Source organism: Schistosoma mansoni, assembly GCF_000237925.1.
Source record: "Schistosoma mansoni, WGS project CABG00000000 data, supercontig 0136, strain Puerto Rico, whole genome shotgun sequence".
Lineage (NCBI taxonomy): Eukaryota > Metazoa > Platyhelminthes > Trematoda > Strigeidida > Schistosomatidae > Schistosoma > Schistosoma mansoni.
Genome location: NW_017386039.1, coordinates 410,600 through 431,397, shown reverse-complemented (window position 1 = coordinate 431,397; position 20,798 = coordinate 410,600). Strand labels below are relative to the sequence as shown.

Below are 20,798 nucleotides of genomic sequence, written 5' to 3'. Positions count from 1 at the left end.
CATAAGTTTACCTTATATTGTAGAGCTAATACGTGTACTTAGTGAGATTAGATAAGCAGACATTGTAAAATATTTCATGTCAGATTCCTTTTTGATATTGTTTACATTTAAAAATTTTTTAGGTGATGTAAGTTGAGGAAATATAATTATATGAAACCACTAATATTGCTGTATAATGTAAAAAGAAAAATTCACTACATTTAGTTGTTTACGATAATTCAGAATTACATGACATATTTTATGATTACTCATATATTTAGTATGTTATCCGAAAAAATACATTTTATTTGCTTTACAACGGTTACATTTGTATGCTTTTATGAAATTCAAATAAGATCCATCTTTTAAAATGTTTTACAAATTCAAGATGGATTTCTGGGGTTAAAGAAGCTTGTGATTTTCGCATATGGAAAGCCTGCTTACACTTTATTTTGATCAATGAGACCCAAATAAATAGATTGGTCAAAAGTGATTATTTGGGATACATGAATTCGACAAAAAATTCACCCATGTTGCTGGCTGTTTATCAATGCGATTCGAGCTTGCCACGTTTCTATGAAACTAGTATAGTACATTCATACGAAACTGATACTTGTGATTCTTCAGTGTATATAAGGCTACACAGAAATTTCAAGGATCCATTGCAGGTAATATCATGCTTATAAACGTAAACCGAAAATCACATTGATAATGTATAAATATATGATCCAGATTTCTCACTTTTCCACTTAAATTATCCTGGACTAGTGATTTGTCAATTACACATAATATTGTTTTAGTTGCGAAAATCGAGTTTAATGAGATAGGTTAAAAAAGCTTTTCAAACTTGCAGGTTAGCGGGTATCTGTGCAAGGTAAAAATTTTAAAACTTTGTATGAATCTAATCGTTTTCTGACTATGTTGGGCAGGGTTTTTAACGGTTAAAGTTTGCTATCGTGATGCTCTCAGCATTCCTGAAAATATCCATCATTAAATTCATGGTTCGGTGTTGTATGTAAGGACCTACTCCTACTTCAGTTCTATCAATGTTGACAGTAACATAGCATAAACAACATATGGTAGACCATCTTGGTTGATAAAAGTTGGCAAGTTTATTCAAAATGTTATTTATTCGGTCGTAGTATTTAACCTGAGCGACTCCTTGTTTTTTTCCGAGTCATTAGATGTTTATGTTTATACAAATTCGCTGCACTTCAAATTTCAAGCTGCTATTCATATTCGAATGACAAAGACTAGTTTTTAGAATACTAATTAGTTTTTACTTGAGATTACGGTCATCAAAATTTTTAGATATTTTCCCAAGATTCCCTAATCTTATCTTGTATGGTGAATCACTTACCTTCTATTGTGTGGATATAATGTGTACATAGTGCTTCTGTAAGGTCTCAACATTTACATATTTACAATATGACCTTGATGATCGGAATGATGGTGACTGTTCTTATTTGGATGTATTCAACATTATAGCAAAATTAGTCTTAGAAAAACAATTAGTCACACTTGTTTTTATTATTTTTATGCAGCATCTTTACTTTTCATTATATGGTGTTCCTTTTTTGTACCATGACGTATCAAATGAAATCATTCTGCATGTACCAGGCTCTTGACTAACTGAAATTCCTTGAATATTGTATTGACTTCTCTTTGTCAGGGTGTTGTATTTACTAAATTGTACTGGGAAAAGTAAAATGTGACAGCCCTTGTACGAGGGTAAGGTACGCTGTTTATCGATATAAATGATATGAACTATGGAACCAGATAAACACTGCGAAAATTTCTTTTACGAGTAAAAATTAAAAATCTTAATGTGAGAACAATGATTGAATATATCAAAACGATTTCCATATTAACTCATTGAAAAACAGATTTGCTGTGCCAAGCATTATATATTTATGGATAGCATTACCATGTTGGTCAATACCAAATGTAAGCGTATTATTAAAAAAACTAGCTTCGTGTATAAGTCTCTCAAACATTGCATTTCATCTCTCAGTTTTCTTTCGATTATGAAACGAAGAACTTTATCTCATCGTGTTTACAGACACAAATAGGAGTGAGTTACTCACCTGCGTCGTCAAATGGTGATCGCGCAAAAAGACATCCCAACGAAATGTTAATTCAGTTTGAAAATTCACTTGTTCTTTTTGCCTACATGTTGCAGGTTATTCATGATGGAGATAAGGCAGTTATCGAATTAACTGGAAATGGATTTGCCATGTGATTTATCTATTTATTCCCAAGCAGGACTAACTGGATTATAAACGAAACTCTCAGTTTCCTAACTTATTTCACTATTTCGAACTTGCACAATTAAAATTTATACTACTGGTAATTAGAGTATGATGCTTAGTATCTTTTTATTCTTTTTGTATAAAAACATTTTTCAGTTAAAGTTTACTATTTTGTCAAGTGTTGAAGATAGTGTATCTCTTCCAAAATTCACTTCCGAAAATTCAGAATATTTTACATGGAATTTGGTGAAAAATATTTCACCTAAAGAAAATTTGACCATTTTAAAAGAATCAGTGAAACAATTTTGTGATTCTGTCCATGGTTTGGAATATTTTGATGATAAGTTTGTTTGTCTAGCGATTCCTACTTTGTTTTCTGCAATATCAAAAATCTCTGCCCGTTGTTTATCTGAAAACAAGAACAGTATGAAAAGTAATCTGAATTCTCATCCATCTAGTGGTGAATTTAAAAAGTTAGTTGAGCTTTTTTATTTTTCACTATTGCGTTCATAGTTGGAATATTACGTTGCGTCTATTGCGTGTCTGTCAGTTCAGTTTTATTATTTCTCACTCAGTGAATTCGTTCGTAGTTGACATACCGGCAGCGTAAAGCTTTTTAAACGTCCCAGATACATCTTGTGACTGTTTAATCTAGATATTCGTTTTAGGACTGCTAAGCCATACGTTCCAGCTATATTTCCCTAGTTGGTGTTTTAGTAATTTCAGGGGCAATCACAATACCGTTGTGACTAGTAGCCTTGTATATGACGTTATATTTGTTTACTGAGTCACACATCACGCTCATTATGTTTATCTCTGTTTGCCCTTTTCATAGATAACAACTGATTATTTATTTATTTATTTGTCCATTGAATCTTGATTCAGAAACAAAAAAAATCATGTGTTGGGTGACGTATTAATATGCCAAAAAATGGTTACATTTTGCTCACCATTTTGCTTTTACGGTGATTGAGTTGGACCGTGGTTTTACCGTTTTGTGATTTATGCACGACTGCTTTAACTTCTAAACTTCGTTTTTACATCATAGTTGCAATTTACTTTTATCACTGATGGTGAAACTTTTATTAAGATGAGCATTGTCGATCCCTCTGAAGGCCGCCATCACCCGCTAACCTAGTAATCAAGGAATTTAGAAACCTGATACGATAGTACTTGTGAGTATTGTTATGACTTTTGCCCTGTCAAATATCACGTGACTGAATGGTCAATCACAACACCGACTTATATGACCTTGGCCCTGTCCAAAACCAATGACGCGTTAACAAGTACGAGCAGACTATAGTCCACTCGGAGTCCTTATCGGTTTTTTTCCTACGCTATTTATTTATTTATTTGGGAATCAGTGTATGAAACTGAAATAATAATAATAATAATGGGAGGGGCAGTTCAGTTAGCAAATATACAACCAGAAAGAATTCTTCCAGTTAAAGAAGTTACAACCGTTTTTTATGAAGAAAGTAAAAGAAATTTACAGCACGATCGCCACTGGCTTCTACTCTGAGTCATATCTGATAACGTCTCCAGGCATTGTGTTGCACCATCTCTAGGACCCCGACGAGGGAGTTGTGAAGAATCAACAGAAACTAGTCCTGAACAGCCTTCTTTGATACCACGACACCATGTCATACACTGAACACCTCTCCGCTTTTTCCAACCAGTCCCAGAGTCGACAAATAGTGCACGATGTGGAGTTCTCTGGGATGGCACTCGTAAGACATGTCCAAGCCACCGAAGTCGATGTTTCAATTTGGTGACACCAATTGGATTATCGTCTCTGAGCCCGAACACACGATGCCGAACCTCTGCATTACCAACATGGTGTTGCCACTTGATGTCAGCAATCCTTCGGAGACAACGATGATCAAAAACAGAGAGTTGTTTAACATCCTCAACTCGGAGAGGCGATGTTCCACAAGCGTAGAGTAAAACTGCTCTCACCGACGTGTTGTAGATCCGACCTTTTACAGCCAGACTGACATCACAAAGGCACCAAAGATGGCCCAGATCGGCATTAGCCGCTCTGACTTTCATTTTACGTGAATCGATCTCATCATTCTCGCCACCACCAGCACTTGTACAGCTACCTAGATACACGAACTTCTTGACTACTTCTATCTGCTCACTAGCCAGAGTGAGTGCAGGGTCAAAGTCCTGCCAGTCTTGTAAAATTACTTTGTACTTCGGAGGTGCCAAGTATATACCGTACCTACGGACACTGATCGCCAACTGATTAAGTGTGGATTGCATGGCTTGAGTATTACCGCACAGTAAGACAATATCATCCGCATACTCAAGGTCGAGAAGTCTTTCTCCAGGCAACATACCCATACCACAATTATCTACATTCATCGGAGCTGTTTCCAGAACGTCATCGATAGCAAAGTTGAGGAGGAATGGTAAGATTAGGCAAACTTGCCTAACCCACCATCTGAGTCCAAAACACAATTTCAGCTTCCGCTGTATGAATCATGTATTTCAGGCATACGTGATTTATATACAAACAAATTAGACCGCATCGTACCATGGAATAGAAAAATAACAATTATATAAGATCAAGCTAAAAGTGGCTGTGATTGTGAGAGACTTTAACTTATAAATTGGGAATAACTAAAGAATAGTATATCGTATAATAGTAGTCAGCATTTCAAATGAAAGCTTACAATAAAAGGAATACGAATTTACATATAATCTATTTACTTAGTATTTATCCAATAAGAGTATATGTAATAATTGGTATTATTACCAAGCTTTGACTTTATAATTTTGAATAAATTGAGCATTGGATAGATTGTTATAAATAAATAATATATTTGTAATATACCAATGAGTAGAAAAATTGGAATTTCTGAAGTTTCGTGACTCAGTGTAAGCCACTTCTTCAGAGAACAAATAACCAAATTAAAATTAATCCAAGTTTAAATAGTACAATGGAACAACACGAATATTATGTGATCAATCAAAAATCAGGTCTGAATAAACGAATGTCATGTCATTTCGGTTAAGGTGATTCATAAGCGACATGTATGTAAATTTGTGTGTGTGACTTTGATGGCGAGAAAGGATATAGTTTAATTTGTGAGGTAATAATCTAAATTGTAAATAATGTCAGACTAATTGGCTAGTATAGATAGTCCAAGTAGAATGTATGGTAAGGCCTTCTCTTCTATGAGAGAAGTAGAATTAAGCATTATATGGAACGCTTCAGCTACTCTCCTTTCTTTGTAGCTGGAAAAACCATTTTGTAATATTTTGATATTTTCGATATTGATTTGATGGTTGTTGAAAATGGAGCGAATTGCTATTGCCGATTTAATTAGAAGTCTATCCAGTTTTACAGGATTATTTGGTGGTTTCTTTGTGTACCTAATGTGTTATTTGGCTCGAGTTAAGATTTAGCGAGATGACTCTTCAATATACAAGGCATAATAATCTACACAACCTAATATGTAGACACAGTTTTGTGTTGACAGAAAGGGGATTTTTTCTTTTGAGTGAACTAAAATATTTCGAAGTGTGTTCGTTGTTTTGTATATACTTTAATCCTGTGTTGTTTTAAGATTCTTTGGAGTTCTTCAATTGTGCCATGACGGTTTGGTAAAACTACATTACCATTCCATGGTACTTCATTCTAATTATTATTATCACGCAATGAAACTTCTTGTTTTGACATACTTCTAATAATCTTCATAGGAAAATTATCAAATTGTAAGATGCTGATTACATTCTTTTGTTCTTTTTCTTTATCCTCTTGCGTTGTGATAATCTTATTAGTTCTTCTAAAAAGATGTAGGGCTAGCGAGATCTTTTCATTGAAAGGATATGCTGAATTGAAATCAATGTAACGATTAGAGTGTGTAGGTTTTCGGTAAATGGATAGATTTAGAATTTCATTTAGATTTCTTTTCACTAAGGAATCAAAAAATGGTAACTCACCATGTTCATTTTCATTCTCCTTCGTTAATTTGATGTTCGATGAAAGTGTATTGATCCGTTTCGAAAAAGATCTTAGATGAGTCTTTTTATCACAACAAAGATATCATCTTCATATCTAAGCCAAAAATATAAAGGTCTCACACTTTTCATTCTTAACAGTGCACACATGTACACACAAATTTACATACATGTCGCTTATGAATCACCTTAACCGAAATGACATGACATTCGTTTATTCAGACCTGATTTTTGATTGATCACATAATATTCGTGTTGTTCCATTGTACTATTTAAACTTGGATTAATTTTAATTTGGTTATTTGTTCTCTGAAGAAGTGGCTTACACTGAGTCACGAAACTTCAGAAATTCCAATTTTTCTACTCATTGGTATATTACAAATATATTATTTATATTTAATGATAGGCCATAAATATATCTTAACATTTACCACTCATTTATTCTTCGTTATTATATAACAAGTATTTTAATCTATGAACTATGAAGATCGCCGTGATTAAAGAAACTAGAAAAGGATTGGTAGACAGAAAGTTAGTTGGGACTTTTCGAGTACAGATTTCCAGCAATTAACGCAAGACGAAAAACGGCCAGATCCTATGTGACTGATAACAGTTTCGAACTGCTTCACTAAGTTTCTTGAAACCCATGTTCACTTTAACTGAACTTTCCTTTTGTACACAGTTTTAATTTTTTAGCTTTTGATAATCTTTCTTGTTTACAGTGTTATAGAGTATAACAACTCACGTCAGTTTTTACTTTGTTTTGTTTTAATGTCAGATATTCACGAGACATCAGTCTCCAGATTAATTCATCTACACACGCAAAACCTACATTCACTGAACTCATCGTTTCGTATTCATGGAGCTATAATACAGTAGTTTGTCCATTTAGCTACTCATTATTTGGTACAATATCCAAATCTGGTTACCCCTTATAAGGTCCATAAAGTCATGTGGTCTCTATCCTTCACATAATAGACGGGTCTCATGGTCGAGTGCATTAACTATCATCGTTTTACTGAATTATATCTTTTCTACTATATAGCCCCACTGTGTCTTACCGTAATTGCCCACTGCAACCTTTCACAATGCCCGTTCTAGTGCACTTAAATACTACAACGCGGCTTTCTTCATAACATCATTTATAAGACATCCCCATTCCTTTAGTTTTTAAAATGAAATTGTTTTCTTTAGTCATTAATGTATTAGTCGAAATTCCAGTATTTCCTCTTGTAGTAGCACTTAGGTATCATCTGCATAATGATAGTCATTTATCTAATAAATGTATAAGTGTGTATATTACTGAAAACAGTCGTACAAAAACATAACCACTTTAATGGGTGATGACAAGAAAAAAAACTAGAGGATAAAAGGGGTGGTACTATAATTAAGGAACAAAAGAAGGAAAACAAGCTAAAAAAAACTAGGAACGGAGTTATGTATGAAATTATAGTGTTTGAAATGTATGGGAAGATAGTGAGTAAACTAATCTAGATTGTAAATATTGTACAAGTATAAAGTTTACTCCTCCTTATGAAGCTCAGATCATGGAGTGGAGTTTCGTTCTTGTGGATACGTAAACATTCATATTAAAATGCATGAACACATCTTGTTAATTATGAGCAAAATCAAAATTGTACTCTAAGATGTAATTCAAGGTATCAGTTGTGTTATAAACTATGGTTGGATACTTCAAAACTAGTTTTTAGAGTATCACTGCTAGATTTGTGTACTATGGTAATTCACATAAACGAACTGTTTTAGTAGAGTGGGTAAAAGCAGTTTACATTTCTTATTGATTTGTTTATGACTTAATGATAACTTTAGTTATTGCATTCATCGAATCTAGAGATAAATAAAGAGATGTGTGTCTTGTTAAAATCTTGATATATTTGATTTAGAACTAAAAAACGTAATGAGTTTTACAATTTTTATCATGCAAAGGAATCTAGAGATCTCTTGTTATGAACTCCAATATGGTTCGCAATTTTAGATAACACACTCTTCTAGATAATGCATAGTAGCTCAGTTGCATCCAATCTTCATCTTTCTCATGAGTCTTATCATGATCCATCCTCACTTTATTTTATCTTATTACTGACAGTTTTCCATTTTATTTAGAGTTTTCTGTACTTTGAAATGTAACAAATTGATGTCCTGTGCTACTTTTCTACGTCTGACATTTTTCTGTCCATTGTTGTCGTAACCGCTGGACCGCATTGATGAGAATTAATTAAAACAACTGAACTCTTAAATACTTTGTATCCATTTTTCAAATGATCGCTTCCATCAATTCTAAAGAATTTTCAGTGATCCTTTACTTCTCTGCAACACATTTTAACGAGTTCATCGTTGTACCAACTGTTTATAATATTATATCAAATTGTTATATGCTGTCTATTCTTATGCAAACAAAGTAGTAGTGAACGGAATCGTTTAAGTTCCTATGAAATATTATGTTCTGAGTAAAAATTCAAAATTTGATATTACTGTAGTCTATTGTAGGATTTTATTCTACATCGTTTTCTTCTTGAATGCTATTAGATGGACATATGACATAAAAATCTGTTTGTATTTAATCATGTTGCCTAAACGTTCTTATTTTCTCCCCTAGCTTGGATTTATCTGAATCTCATATTCTAGAAGCTTCTTTACTATCTGAAGAGGGTGTTAAAACTTTATATCAGAATTCTGGAGGACGTCATTGCTATAGGATTACTTCAGAACAATTAGATGAAGAATCTTTTCCAAGAGAGCCTCCTAGAAAGTTAAATGGTTTCATTAGAAGTGGCGAATCATCTGACAATAATTTAAATCAAGAGGATACTTATAATTATGATCCGAATCGTTATCGGAATTTTCCTAATCTTATTACTTCATCTGCATCAGTTTTACCAGTTAATAGAACTTCAACACCTGACACAGGATATACTGTTAATGTTGGTTCCAAAGCCGTTTTCCCGGGAATTCATTCAAGGTGTGATATTATCGATATAACAATGCATTTTCATCCTATCCTCTCCAACCTTCCGATGAATCAGTTGGAGCGTCTTGAACAAATCATTACTAACATGTTAAGGAAGAAGAAAATTGGCTGTTTGGCACCAGATACTTCAAAAAATCGTTTGGTACATCTTGATAACCAGGATTGTTTTCACAAGCATGATATAAAACAGGGTATAAGTATTGGTGTTAACACGACTTTTGTATCCAGTAGAACCAATTTAAAGAATAAAGGTAATTTTATGTGTAATATCTTACAACATATCTCCTACTGAAACTCTAACTATTACCTTTTGTTTAATTATTTATAGTCAGTTGATATCTAAATCTTTTTAGTGTTGGCGTTCATTAAATAGGTGTGATTTCATTCGTAAATCGTATATTTTATGTAAACGTCTGTTGACGTATTATCGCCAAAAGTATGGAACATGTTATACAGACTTTCCTCAGCTATCTGACTATTATGCAGATTTTATGAAATGACTTAAGTAATTGAAATGCTTCCTGGAATCTGTTCATCCTTTAACCTAAACATTTAGATTAACTCCAGCATATTTAGAACCCACGAAACAATTTTTCACACAAACGCAAAAGCCTTATTCTTTATTGGTGAATTCATATCACTTCATGTTAATACATCAGGGTACAGCACTTTATATCCTATAAGATAAAACGAAAGTACAACATGTACTTCTGCATTCATCACCAACATCTAAAGTTTTAAATTTATCTCAAAGTACACTTCATACACAACGAGAGTCACAGGAGTTTGGGAAGCGATCGTAATCGTTCCAAGTCGAGAATTGGACTGTTTATAACGTTGGGCTCATAATCAAAAATGTGTGAGTATTCAGATACTGTTAAAGTTGGTTGTATTGAAGTATCTTTTTCTGATGAACAACCAGACAAGGTAGACAGATACTTAGTGTCACGGTTGCATATTTCAGCATGTTGTGTCCTTTGTAATTTATCTAGACCCAACTCGTTCATTATATTTGGGAGCGACTCTCCAGTTGTAAGGTCAGGTGATTTTGGATCTTTAGACACAAACGGAGTGAAAGATGACGGGTCACTCGATGGAGTACACACAGAATCATCCCTTGGGTCGTTAAAACAAGTATAGTTATGTAATGCTTTTTCGTGGTTAGCGGTCGGAGTACTACTTGCTACTGGCGCAGTACTTTGTTTACATTTATTATCTCCACAACATTCAATTATACCATGTCGCTTCATATAATCCAGTGTCGCTAAGCTGTAGTCGACTACTGTAGAACTATCTGTATCCACTGTTCCGCTATCAACAGCTTTGTTACCCAAATATTTATTTACTAAAGAAGATAAGTAAATACTTTGATCGGTGTCGCCTACACATCCACTATTAAGAAAGTTTTCGTTTCTCTTCTTCACTTTCACTAAATGTATATCTTGAATAGATTCTGGAACAGCTAATTCCTGGTTCACATTAAGCTGGTTCGTTGAATGACTGGGATCAACGTATGTACCAGTGTCAGCTCTAAAAAAAGATAATGAAAGTATGGTATCAAAAAGAATGGTTAAGAACATATTTCACAAGGGTTAGCAAACGACTGGTGTGCATTTACATCTGGTCCACTGTACTGACTGACAGCCATTTCCACATGTGTTCCATTGAGTTTTTAATACGGAACAGGACCAATAGTGCAATAACTTATGGTATAAGGTAAAAACTGAGGAACGAAATAGAGTTTAGTAACTCGTTTGCTGTTTGATAAATGGACGACTCAGCAATACCAACCATCTGATAAACTTGTTTGGATCAGACTGCAACCGATTTGAAACTATTCCATTGAAATTTTTAGGATTTTTATCACTATCTACACGATAGTTGATACAATCGTCTTTTTCATGAAAAACAAAAAGAATCGAATTCGATGTACGCAATTCTTTATCTTGATTTATCATTGTGAACACTTTATGCACATCTTTTTGATTCATTGTTACAACACTTGAATCTTTATCTGGTCTTATTATAGTGCTGCTTGTCCAATTGTCCAATGCTTCTTCATTTTTTTTAGTTTTACCCTGGTCACTACCGCCTAATCGTATTCTGAAGCTTTTTCAGTTCCTTGCTTCACTCCTACATCTTTCATGGGTTCTCTAATTTTTTCATCCATAAATGTGTGATCAATCTGGTCTCCCATAGTGGGGGAACCCATGCAGCTGTGTGTGTTTTTATATGGAAAAATGCTATTTTTCTAAATTTCTTCGTTACTAGGCAGTCGAATTGTTTTCTCAGTTTGTTATGAGAAATTCGTTTTGGAAATTTTGTGTTTCCAAATGTGATATATGCAGTTAGTTTTCGGACAAATTTTATATTTCTGGCCTATTTTTTGAGTCCAATAGATATATAATTGTCGGTCACAATTAACAAAAAGAGTGCTCTTCTTTCGAAAAGGTGGTTTTTCGTATTTTTTTTTTAGTACTATAAATGTATCATTAAAATACTACAATGTTTTCTGATTAGAACTTATGCTGAGTGTTCTTTTTTCAGAACAGCTAAGCAATACTCAAAGTTGTGATAGTATGAATAATCAGGATATGCGATCTTTAGTTTCTAAAAGGAAATCGTCCTATCCTAATGATAGTTTAAGCATCGTACAACATCACAACAATAATGTAACTTATACAAGACGAGATGCGTTTACGAATTCTGACCCTATTTTACAACTCAAATCATCAAGCCCGGTGCATTCGAAAGGCATAAAGGAGGTATGTTTTATTTAAAATTTAGTTATTTCCTTTCTTTTTTGCAGTGGAATCGAAAAGATTACGCAGTCACTTTTAAGATATTTTGTGGAATATCTTTGATGATTTACTCCCATCAAAGTTAGGGTCTCAACTATTTTTGGCTACCAAAGTTAGGAGTGTTCCTTAGTACAACTTCAATACTATCTCTTGTTTACTTATATCTTTGTCTTCGATTAATTTTATTCGAAAATGCAAAAGTACTCGATTATTTGTATTTATTCAAAATCAAATGTGTTGTAGTGCACAGTCTGATAATTTTTATTTCTTAAATGGGTGACATTGCTCATAATTGTTTATAATGCTTTAGATATACCTATCATTTAGCTTCACATTCTTGAAAACCAGTAACCCTTAACACATACCTTATCAATCTGTCTTTTCAAATCATATTCTCAAGGTTTGATCTTTCCTTTTATCATTGCTACTACATTATTTCGAATACTTTTGTTATTCAATCGTATCTTGCTGATCAGGTATGGCAACTTGGGCTTGTACACATCTGTACCAGGCTTTTTGTTGACAATGTATATTTCCTGCTGACATCCATTTAATATGCAGACAAAGTGACGTAAATCTTCATGTTAGGTATGGTGAAATATTGTTTCATTCAAGAAATCTTTTTATCGTCTTGATTTTTGTTTGTACCAGCGTTGAAATTATTGTCGATTCATATCTCAAACTCAACTCTCCTGGCACATTTCAGTTTTTGTTGACAATAGTCTTCCTCTTACTTTATTTTCGCTCATAGAGGATTGAGTAAGTTCGCGCAGTTCTATTAGGTGGGCTGATGATTTTTTTGGTGGCGGTTATATTTTTCTTAGGAATGACGTTGTGTTTTCAACGTTGCTAGGGATTTCAGTTCATTAATGAATACGCACTTTCTTTTCAGTCGTATGTAGATTAGTTCCACTAACTAAAGTGCTCTTCGAATAGCAGCAGAAATCTAACAAATAGCTTTTAGTTCATCTGACTTTCTATTCATAAATATCAACAAATATAGCTCATAGCTTGATGTCATCCGGAAAAATCAATGGGGATCTAATAGAAATATGAATAATTGCTGACTTACAGTTTGTGAAGTAAAGAAGTTGGATTGATATCCATGTTTCATTGCTTATTATAATAAACTAGTTTTTTTTAACCCAGGAAGAACTACAAATAGATTCACAATGCCAAAGTGATACTGCAGACAAATACAGTTTGTTGTTAGTAAGTTTGAATAAAAGATTGTTTATCATATGTCTATTTCGTGAAATGTTAGATTTAATCATTGTGTAGTTTGAAATTTTTGTTAGAAAATGAGGTCTCTTTTTAGGCTCTTAAATGAAATAAGTCAGTAGATGAATATCATAGCTTGTCATAAATAAATGTGGTCCATATTACATTGCTATGGATCCGATCGTATTTTATGACAAAAATATTTAAGTTTACTGAGCATAGTCATTCACAATTACAATTATTATTCCAATCAAGTAAAGTGTTGTTCACTAAAATTGTTGCTGATAACTAAAGATTGTTTTATAAAAAAAACATATGTCCGAATATTCGAAAAGTAGTCCAAGTCACTTTAACAGGCATTTAATACGGCCCTCGTAAGTTACTAGTATTTGATAATAAATGTCTTAGAAATATTGCTTGCATCTGCTGGGATCACCGAGTAATTATTAGTGAGGAGGTGAGATACAGGGTACCAGGGAATGTTGGTAAATCATCGACTGAGATGGTTGAGCCACGTGTCACGTATTCCTGAACACCGATTACCATGACGCGCAATGCTGACTAGTGTCGGCTATGGTTGGAAGAGAGATAGGGACGGCCAAAACAAAACGTGACGTCAGTGCTTGAAGTCATTAACTTCTAGTCTTAGCCATGTTAGTAGATGCAGATTACTTGGTTGGGGTCCACGTGATGACTATCGTAACCAATGGTTGGAGACTCTGGGTGACATGGCTCAGAATCGATCACAATCGTGTATACGCTCTCTGTCTTCCTTTAAACTGTGAGATTAAAATTGCTTCATATCGTTCTTTCTTCCTGTACTATATCCTTATACACAATCCTTCTTTTATACATTACTAATATTGAAGTAACTACTTCTATGGATTCGGTGTTCATCTTGTTGTGCCAATGAGGTGTGGCTACATGGACCGATGCACATATGTGCCTAGTCCTACGTTGTAGCTGATTGACCTGGAAGTATGTGCTAAAACTTCGAATAAACACTTAATATTATTGAAATCCACCGCTGTGTAGACTAAACTTCCATCATTTTAAAACTATTGTGTAATCCAAATAAACCTCTGGGATTTCGGAATTATGGTTATTTTTTATGATTAAGAGTTTGTGATGAAGAACATCAATTAGCGCAATGCTTCAACTAGGATTAAAATTATACTGAGAAAATTAGTAAAAGTTCAAACTTTTTGCATCATATTCTCGTTTGTACTAAGCGAACCCCCAAACTTCTCTATAATAAACTAAGATTCTACATACTTATATCTTTTCCATTTTTTGTGACTTACATTATATGATACAATATCGGTAATTCATTATATTCATAAAGAAGACTGATATGTTGGACATAAAAGTTTTTAATACAACCGAATATCTATACCAGCACCGCCCAAAACGAAAATGCAACACTGTAAAAAAAATATGAGGGAAATCAAACAGTAAACAAGTATAAAGGTGGAATAATATTTATTGAATAGTACGACTAAGGAGAACTGTTTTACATTTTGTGAAAAAGAAACTTATTGTAGCACGATGTCCGGTATCTCAAATTCCGAACCATGCCTACCAACATCTCAAGTCAATAAGCATCATGAAATTTAGGATATCATTCAACGAGATGTTATGAACCAACACATGGAAACTTGAAACGATTATCCCAGTTTCTACAGCTCTACTTTATGAACTAAGACTTTATCAGCACATTGATCGTGCATCGTTAACTAATATAGAGTCAGAAAACACTGGGCCGATATGCACGCAACTCAATGGATTTCCAGACACTAATTTTTCAAAATCCTAATGATCACAAATTTCTGGATTTGTGTTCAAAGATTGACGATGCTAACTAGCTGTTCGTACTGCTAAAGGATCAGAAGAGTTCAGATCCGTGATGAATTCTTAGAAGTCAGTTACATAAACTACCTAGCCAACCTTCTCATATAATACATATAATGGTACGAACTGTATTTGCACTGCCTAGAGTCCTTCTAGGGTTACTGCCGGTCCCAAACCCAGGCACAGAGAAGAATTGGACGTAGAATTAGAAATCCTATCTCGTAAAAACAGAGCCCTACCACAAAAACACTAACCAGAAAAAGTCGTTTATACCGTTTAAACTCTTTTCTGAGATCTGAAGGGTCTTCATATGGGAGAGTTATGATGCTTTATGGTGAAAGCTGAGGTTCTTCGGAGGCTATGAAGCCGAAGCTTCTTATGACAACAATTATTATGGGTACGTGAAATGCTCAGACAAAGTGGGAGACCGACAGCGTCCTCCAAATAGCGTTGAGAATGCGAAGGTATACCCTTTCAGTGCTTGCAATAAGTGAAATTCATTGGGCATAAATTGGATAGAAAACATCAATTTCAGCAAAGATGTTACATTCTAATTATAAAGAAGGAAATGACCACCACACATAAATTGTGTTGTTGCTGTGCAAAGAAGTACGTATAAAAGCGCATGTATAATAGGAAACTCATGGCTCAAGGATTACCAAAGCATCCTTCAAAACAAATTGTTATGCGACCACCAATGACGGTAGTAAAGATGATAAAGACCAGTTTCACAAGACCCTGAAGTTCATCATACAGAAATACCCAGAAGAACACCTGACCATCCTGATGAAGGGCCTCAACGTCGGGATTGGGTTGGGTAACACTGGGTACCAACACATCGTAGCACGACGTGGACTGAGAAAAGAAACTGAGATTGGTGGGAGAATGGTAGATCTATATACTTTCAACAACGTGGTCATAGGTGGCAGCATTTTTCCATATAAAAACACACACAGCTGCATGGGTTCCCCCACTATGGGAGACCAGATTGATCACACATTTATGGATGAAAAAATTAGAGAACCCATGAAAGATGTAGGAGTGAAGCAAGGAACTGAAAAAGCTTCAGAATACGATTAGGCGGTAGTGACCAGGGTAAAACTAAAACTGAAGAAGCATTGGACAATTGGACAAGCAGCACTATAATAAGACCAGATAAAGATTCAAGTGTTGTAACAATGAATCAAAAAGATGTGCATAAAGTATTCACAATGATAAATCAAGATCCCAAGTTGGCAAATCTAAAAAAATGTTATTGCAATAATCGAAAACAAGGTCAATAAAAATGTTTGGGAACTCATCGATAACTCAACTTACAACAGTCTAAAGGGTAGAGAGTGATGATTTTGAATTATGTATGGTCTTTTGGCAGTACAAAAATCCAACATCCATTAAGACTCACGATGTGTGTAGTATACTCATCGTATTACAAATTAGCTCGATGGTTAGCCCAAGTACGAGAACGAATCCGTAGAAGAATGGTGGCCCGTAGTTTAAACGACCCATTTCAGTTTTCTGAAGAAATGGATCATTTAAATATATCAAATTGGTTCATAGTGTCTTTTGATGTTTGCTGACTATTTGAAACCATGCCGTTAGAGGAAATTATTAATACAATTTTTAATCATGCCCTAGTGAGAGCACGCGTTTCTATGAGTTTTACTGGATATAGGAAGGTCACAGCATGAAGACCTCTTAGATATTAATTCAAAGACAGAAAGATGGGGGAAACATTCAGGGAAGAATCAGTTAAGCACATGGTCGGTCGTACAGAAAGTTTATCCTGAAGGAGCTGAGAATGATACCTAAGCAGCTGTAAATACACCAGTGACATCTACCAATAACTTGGATCAGAAATTAGGATTTCGATGGTATCCACTAAGTTGATCAGAACTCAAAAACTCATCCTGTCACACTAGGTAAACGATAGCGACGACAAATTAAACTAACAAAAGTTCAGTAGTGGTTAACGAAATCAGAAAAGCAGCGGCGATGGGTAATAGTAGACAACTATTCGGAGTTATCAAGGAAACAGGTATTAAAAATCCGACTGTTATTGAAACTATCTCGGAAAAAAATGGAACTATTATTCACTCCCAATCCATGAGATTGAACTGATAGGCAGAACACTCTGCGAAACAATCCAACTGACCTTCAGCCACAATTCAGTTACCCAATATCTCCAATCAACCCGAATGGCAAACTGAAACACATCTCTCAACTGTTAGTGAGGTTTAGGTTATGGGGAATCTTAAGAAATGGAGAGTACCAGGTCCAGATGAATTTATCCCGGAAACTTTTAGGGATAGTGGTCCAGTTTTAGCAGTTAGACTGACTGAGATCTTAGCTAGAATCTGGGAGCTGGATGTAGTCCCATCTGACTGGTCTCGGTTGCTGGTCGTATCAGTCTATAAGAGGGGACAAATATCTTCTTGTAACAACCACAGAGGAGTCAGTCTGACCAATATAGTATATAAAATATCCCCTTTGATAATGCTCCGACGCTTAACTAGGGTTCGTGAAAAGTGAACCCGAGAAAACCAGTCTGGTTTTATACCTGGACGCGGATGTATAAACACTTAGAGACAACGCTCTTATCGTCTGATGTTTCGGAGGTCGGTCTTCCACCAGGAGATTCACCTGTGGACCTGAAATACGCAGATGGTGCAGTTTTGTTTAGTGAAGATGCTTAAAAAACGCAGTCTTCTGACCACCCATAGTTTGGATGGGTTTTTCTCCTTCCAAATGCAAAATATTGCTTTTGCACTGGTTTGGGCCAATGCCCAAACTAATGATAAGGGGTGAAGAAGTTGAGCGTATCGACCGCTTCATTTATCCTGGAAGTCCCATCAGTCCTGATCGGCTGATGTCTGGCGAAATCTCGACACAGATTCAGAAAGCTCGATTGGCTTTGGTCAACTTGCGTCACTTGTAGCATAGGCGAGGTATCCGTCTTCTAGCCAAAGTTTTCGGAGTAGCAGTTCATTCCGTTCTAATTTGTGGATGTAAAACATTGGCATTAAGAAGAGGATATTCGTGGGTTACTAGTATTCGGCCATAGGTGTCTTCGAAGCATTGCTAGTGTATCTTGGGACTACTAAATGGCCAATGCCTGGGTTAGGGCCCTAGGTAATAGTGGTGAATCGGTTGGGACATGTACTAAGTATGTCTGGTTACCTCAACGGGTAATGTTGTCTGATGTAAGAGTAGGTTGGAAGAAAGTTAGGGGCAGAACCAGTCCATGAAATTATTGACGATTGGCTTTGATCCATGTAGGTGGGTGTAGACTGTCTAGTTAGGTTCTGTGTGATTATCGTAACCAATGGTTAGAGACTTTGTATCACATGGCTCAAAATCGTTCGCAGTAGCGTAGGTGCATCCACTTTTTGTTTTCACTTGGGTTCTACGTTTCTGAATCTGTCATAATCTTTTTTATGTCACTAGTTTATAGTCTTTCATCTTCCTTTAAATCCTAAGTTTCTAGATTTCTCATAATCTTATTTCACTAATTTACATCTCGAATTGTATCTGCAATGGTTGATCTTTCCTATTATCTTTAATACTGTTAATACTCTGGGGTTCGTCCTAACAATTTCATCTTGCCTTGCTGGTGGAGTGTGTAACGTGAAACAATGTACACACATACCAGGTTCTACATTGCGTTTGGCTGTTATGTTAAATTTCGGATCAACCTTTCACCGGGATTTTGTTTGTACTAATTACCGATCAATATTTTGTATTTTACATGGCAGGCAAATATACAACAAGTTTTGAATAATAGGATGAGATGTGATTCTGCAGCTTCTGCACCTCATCCAAATAGCGATAATATTACAAAAAACTTTTTCAATCAAGAATTGCGTACATCGAGTTCGATTCCTATTGTTTTTCATGAAAAAGACGATTGTATCAACTATCGTGTAGATAGTAATAAAAATCCTGAAAACTTCATTCGAAGAGTTTCAAATCGGTTGCAGTCTGATCCAAACAAGAAAGGTGATAATCCCTCGTCATCGGCTACCATGGTCAATGGTACTGAATTAACTGATAGTAATTGTAAAAGGTAAGTTATTTTTCGAAGTATTTCTTCGCATATGAAGAAAATCAATCCAGTATCATAACTACTACGTAAACTGATATTAGGCAATGGTAGCGACAAACCACTCGTAGCATTTCTCTGCTTTGGCACAGTTATCTGAGTAAGAAGCTATAAGAATCAGATAATAGTAGACGTTATTTGACAAACAAAAGTTAGATCTATTATTAAATGCATTAGACCTTCACGTTTTTCCAAGTAATGACTAGCTCCTTATTTAACATATGAGTCCTGTATCGTGCCAGAATTCTCATCTAAATTCCCCATCAAAGTAATCAGTAAAATGTTTGTTTTCATTGTTATTGCTTCTTTACAACTAAAGATCCGAAGATAAAAAAGGTAAAGGAAATATGTTTCTCACTGAAAACGATACGCGGGAAAATTGATATAGATAGTTCAGAAAGGAAGAGATACTGATATTACGTGTGAAAGTTGACAATTTCTCTCAATAGTATGTAGTTAGAAAGGAAAATTCTAGTTTTTGCAAGGGTTGTGCAACAATTCGACCCGAGTAAGTAAGCGACTCACGAAAGAAGAGATTCAAAGAAAATTATGTGAATACGAATGCAATTTTTATTGGAAGTTTATCAGATGGTTGGTATTGCTGAGTCGTCCATTTATCAAACAGCAAACGAGTTACTAAACTCTATTTCGTTCCTCAGTTTTTACCTTATACCATAAGTTATTGCACTATTGGTCCTGTTCCGTATTAAAAACTCAATGGAACACATGTGGAAATGGCTGTCAGTCAGTACAGTGGACCAGATGTAAATGCACACCAGTCGTTTGCTAACCCTTGTGAAATATGTTCTTAACCATTCTTTTTGATACCATACTTTCATTATCTTTTTTTAGAGCTGACACTGGTACATACGTTGATCCCAGTCATTCAACGAACCAGCTTAATGTGAACCAGGAATTAGCTGTTCCAGAATCTATTCAAGATATACATTTAGTGAAAGTGAAGAAGAGAAACGAAAACTTTCTTAATAGTGGATGTGTAGGCGACACCGATCAAAGTATTTACTTATCTTCTTTAGTAAATAAATATTTGGGTAACAAAGCTGTTGATAGCGGAACAGTGGATACAGATAGTTCTACAGTAGTCGACTACAGCTTAGCGACACTGGATTATATGAAGCGACATGGTATAATTGAATGTTGTGGAGATAATAAATGTAAACAAAGTACTGCGCCAGTAGCAAGTAGTACTCCGACCGCTAACCACGAAAAAGCATTACATAACTATACTTGTTTTAACGACCCAAGGGATGATTCTGTGTGTACTCCATCGAGTGACCCGTCATCTTTCACTCCGTTTGTGTCTAAAGATCCAAAATCACCTGACCTTACAACTGGAGAGTCGCTCCCAAATATAATGAACGAGTTGGGTCTAGATAAATTACAAATGACACAACATGCTGAAATATGCAACCGTGACACTAAGTATCTGTCTACCTTGTCTGGTTGTTCATCAGAAAAAGATACTTCAATACAACCAACTTTAACAGTATCTGAATACTCACACATTTTTGATTATGAGCCCAACGTTATAAACAGTCCAATTCTCGACTTGGAACGATTACGATCGCTTCCCAAACTCCTGTGACTCTCGTTGTGTATGAAGTGTACTTTGAAAT

The 20,798-nt window shown here is 35.0% G+C and overlaps 4 protein-coding genes across 4 annotated transcripts; 3 read left to right on the top strand and 1 right to left on the bottom strand.

Moving 5' to 3' along the window:
- Positions 1 to 76: 76 nt before the first annotated feature.
- Positions 77 to 2,841, top strand: Smp_161090 (hypothetical protein; the record flags this gene model as incomplete). The annotated part of the gene is made up of 3 exons (XM_018789242.1): positions 77 to 127; positions 2,388 to 2,704; positions 2,745 to 2,841. The coding sequence occupies 3 exons, from the start codon at positions 77 to 79 to the stop codon at positions 2,839 to 2,841; spliced, it is 465 nt and encodes a 154-aa protein (XP_018646476.1).
- A 3,843-nt stretch (positions 2,842 to 6,684) lies between these two features.
- On the top strand, positions 6,685 to 9,525 carry Smp_133010 (hypothetical protein; the record flags this gene model as incomplete). Its single annotated transcript, XM_018789231.1, has 3 exons — positions 6,685 to 6,734; positions 8,818 to 9,440; positions 9,518 to 9,525. The coding sequence occupies 3 exons, from the start codon at positions 6,685 to 6,687 to the stop codon at positions 9,523 to 9,525; spliced, it is 681 nt and encodes a 226-aa protein (XP_018646475.1).
- A 440-nt stretch (positions 9,526 to 9,965) lies between these two features.
- Smp_133000 (hypothetical protein) lies at positions 9,966 to 11,147 on the bottom strand (the record flags this gene model as incomplete). Its single annotated transcript, XM_018789219.1, has 2 exons — positions 9,966 to 10,719; positions 10,993 to 11,147. 2 exons carry the CDS (start codon positions 11,145 to 11,147, stop codon positions 9,966 to 9,968), a joined length of 909 nt encoding a protein of 302 aa, XP_018646474.1.
- Positions 11,148 to 18,844: 7,697 nt separating this feature from the next.
- On the top strand, positions 18,845 to 20,767 carry Smp_019810 (hypothetical protein; the record flags this gene model as incomplete). Its single annotated transcript, XM_018789208.1, has 2 exons — positions 18,845 to 19,125; positions 20,179 to 20,767. The coding sequence occupies 2 exons, from the start codon at positions 18,845 to 18,847 to the stop codon at positions 20,765 to 20,767; spliced, it is 870 nt and encodes a 289-aa protein (XP_018646473.1).
- Between the last annotated feature and the right edge of the window lie 31 nt (positions 20,768 to 20,798).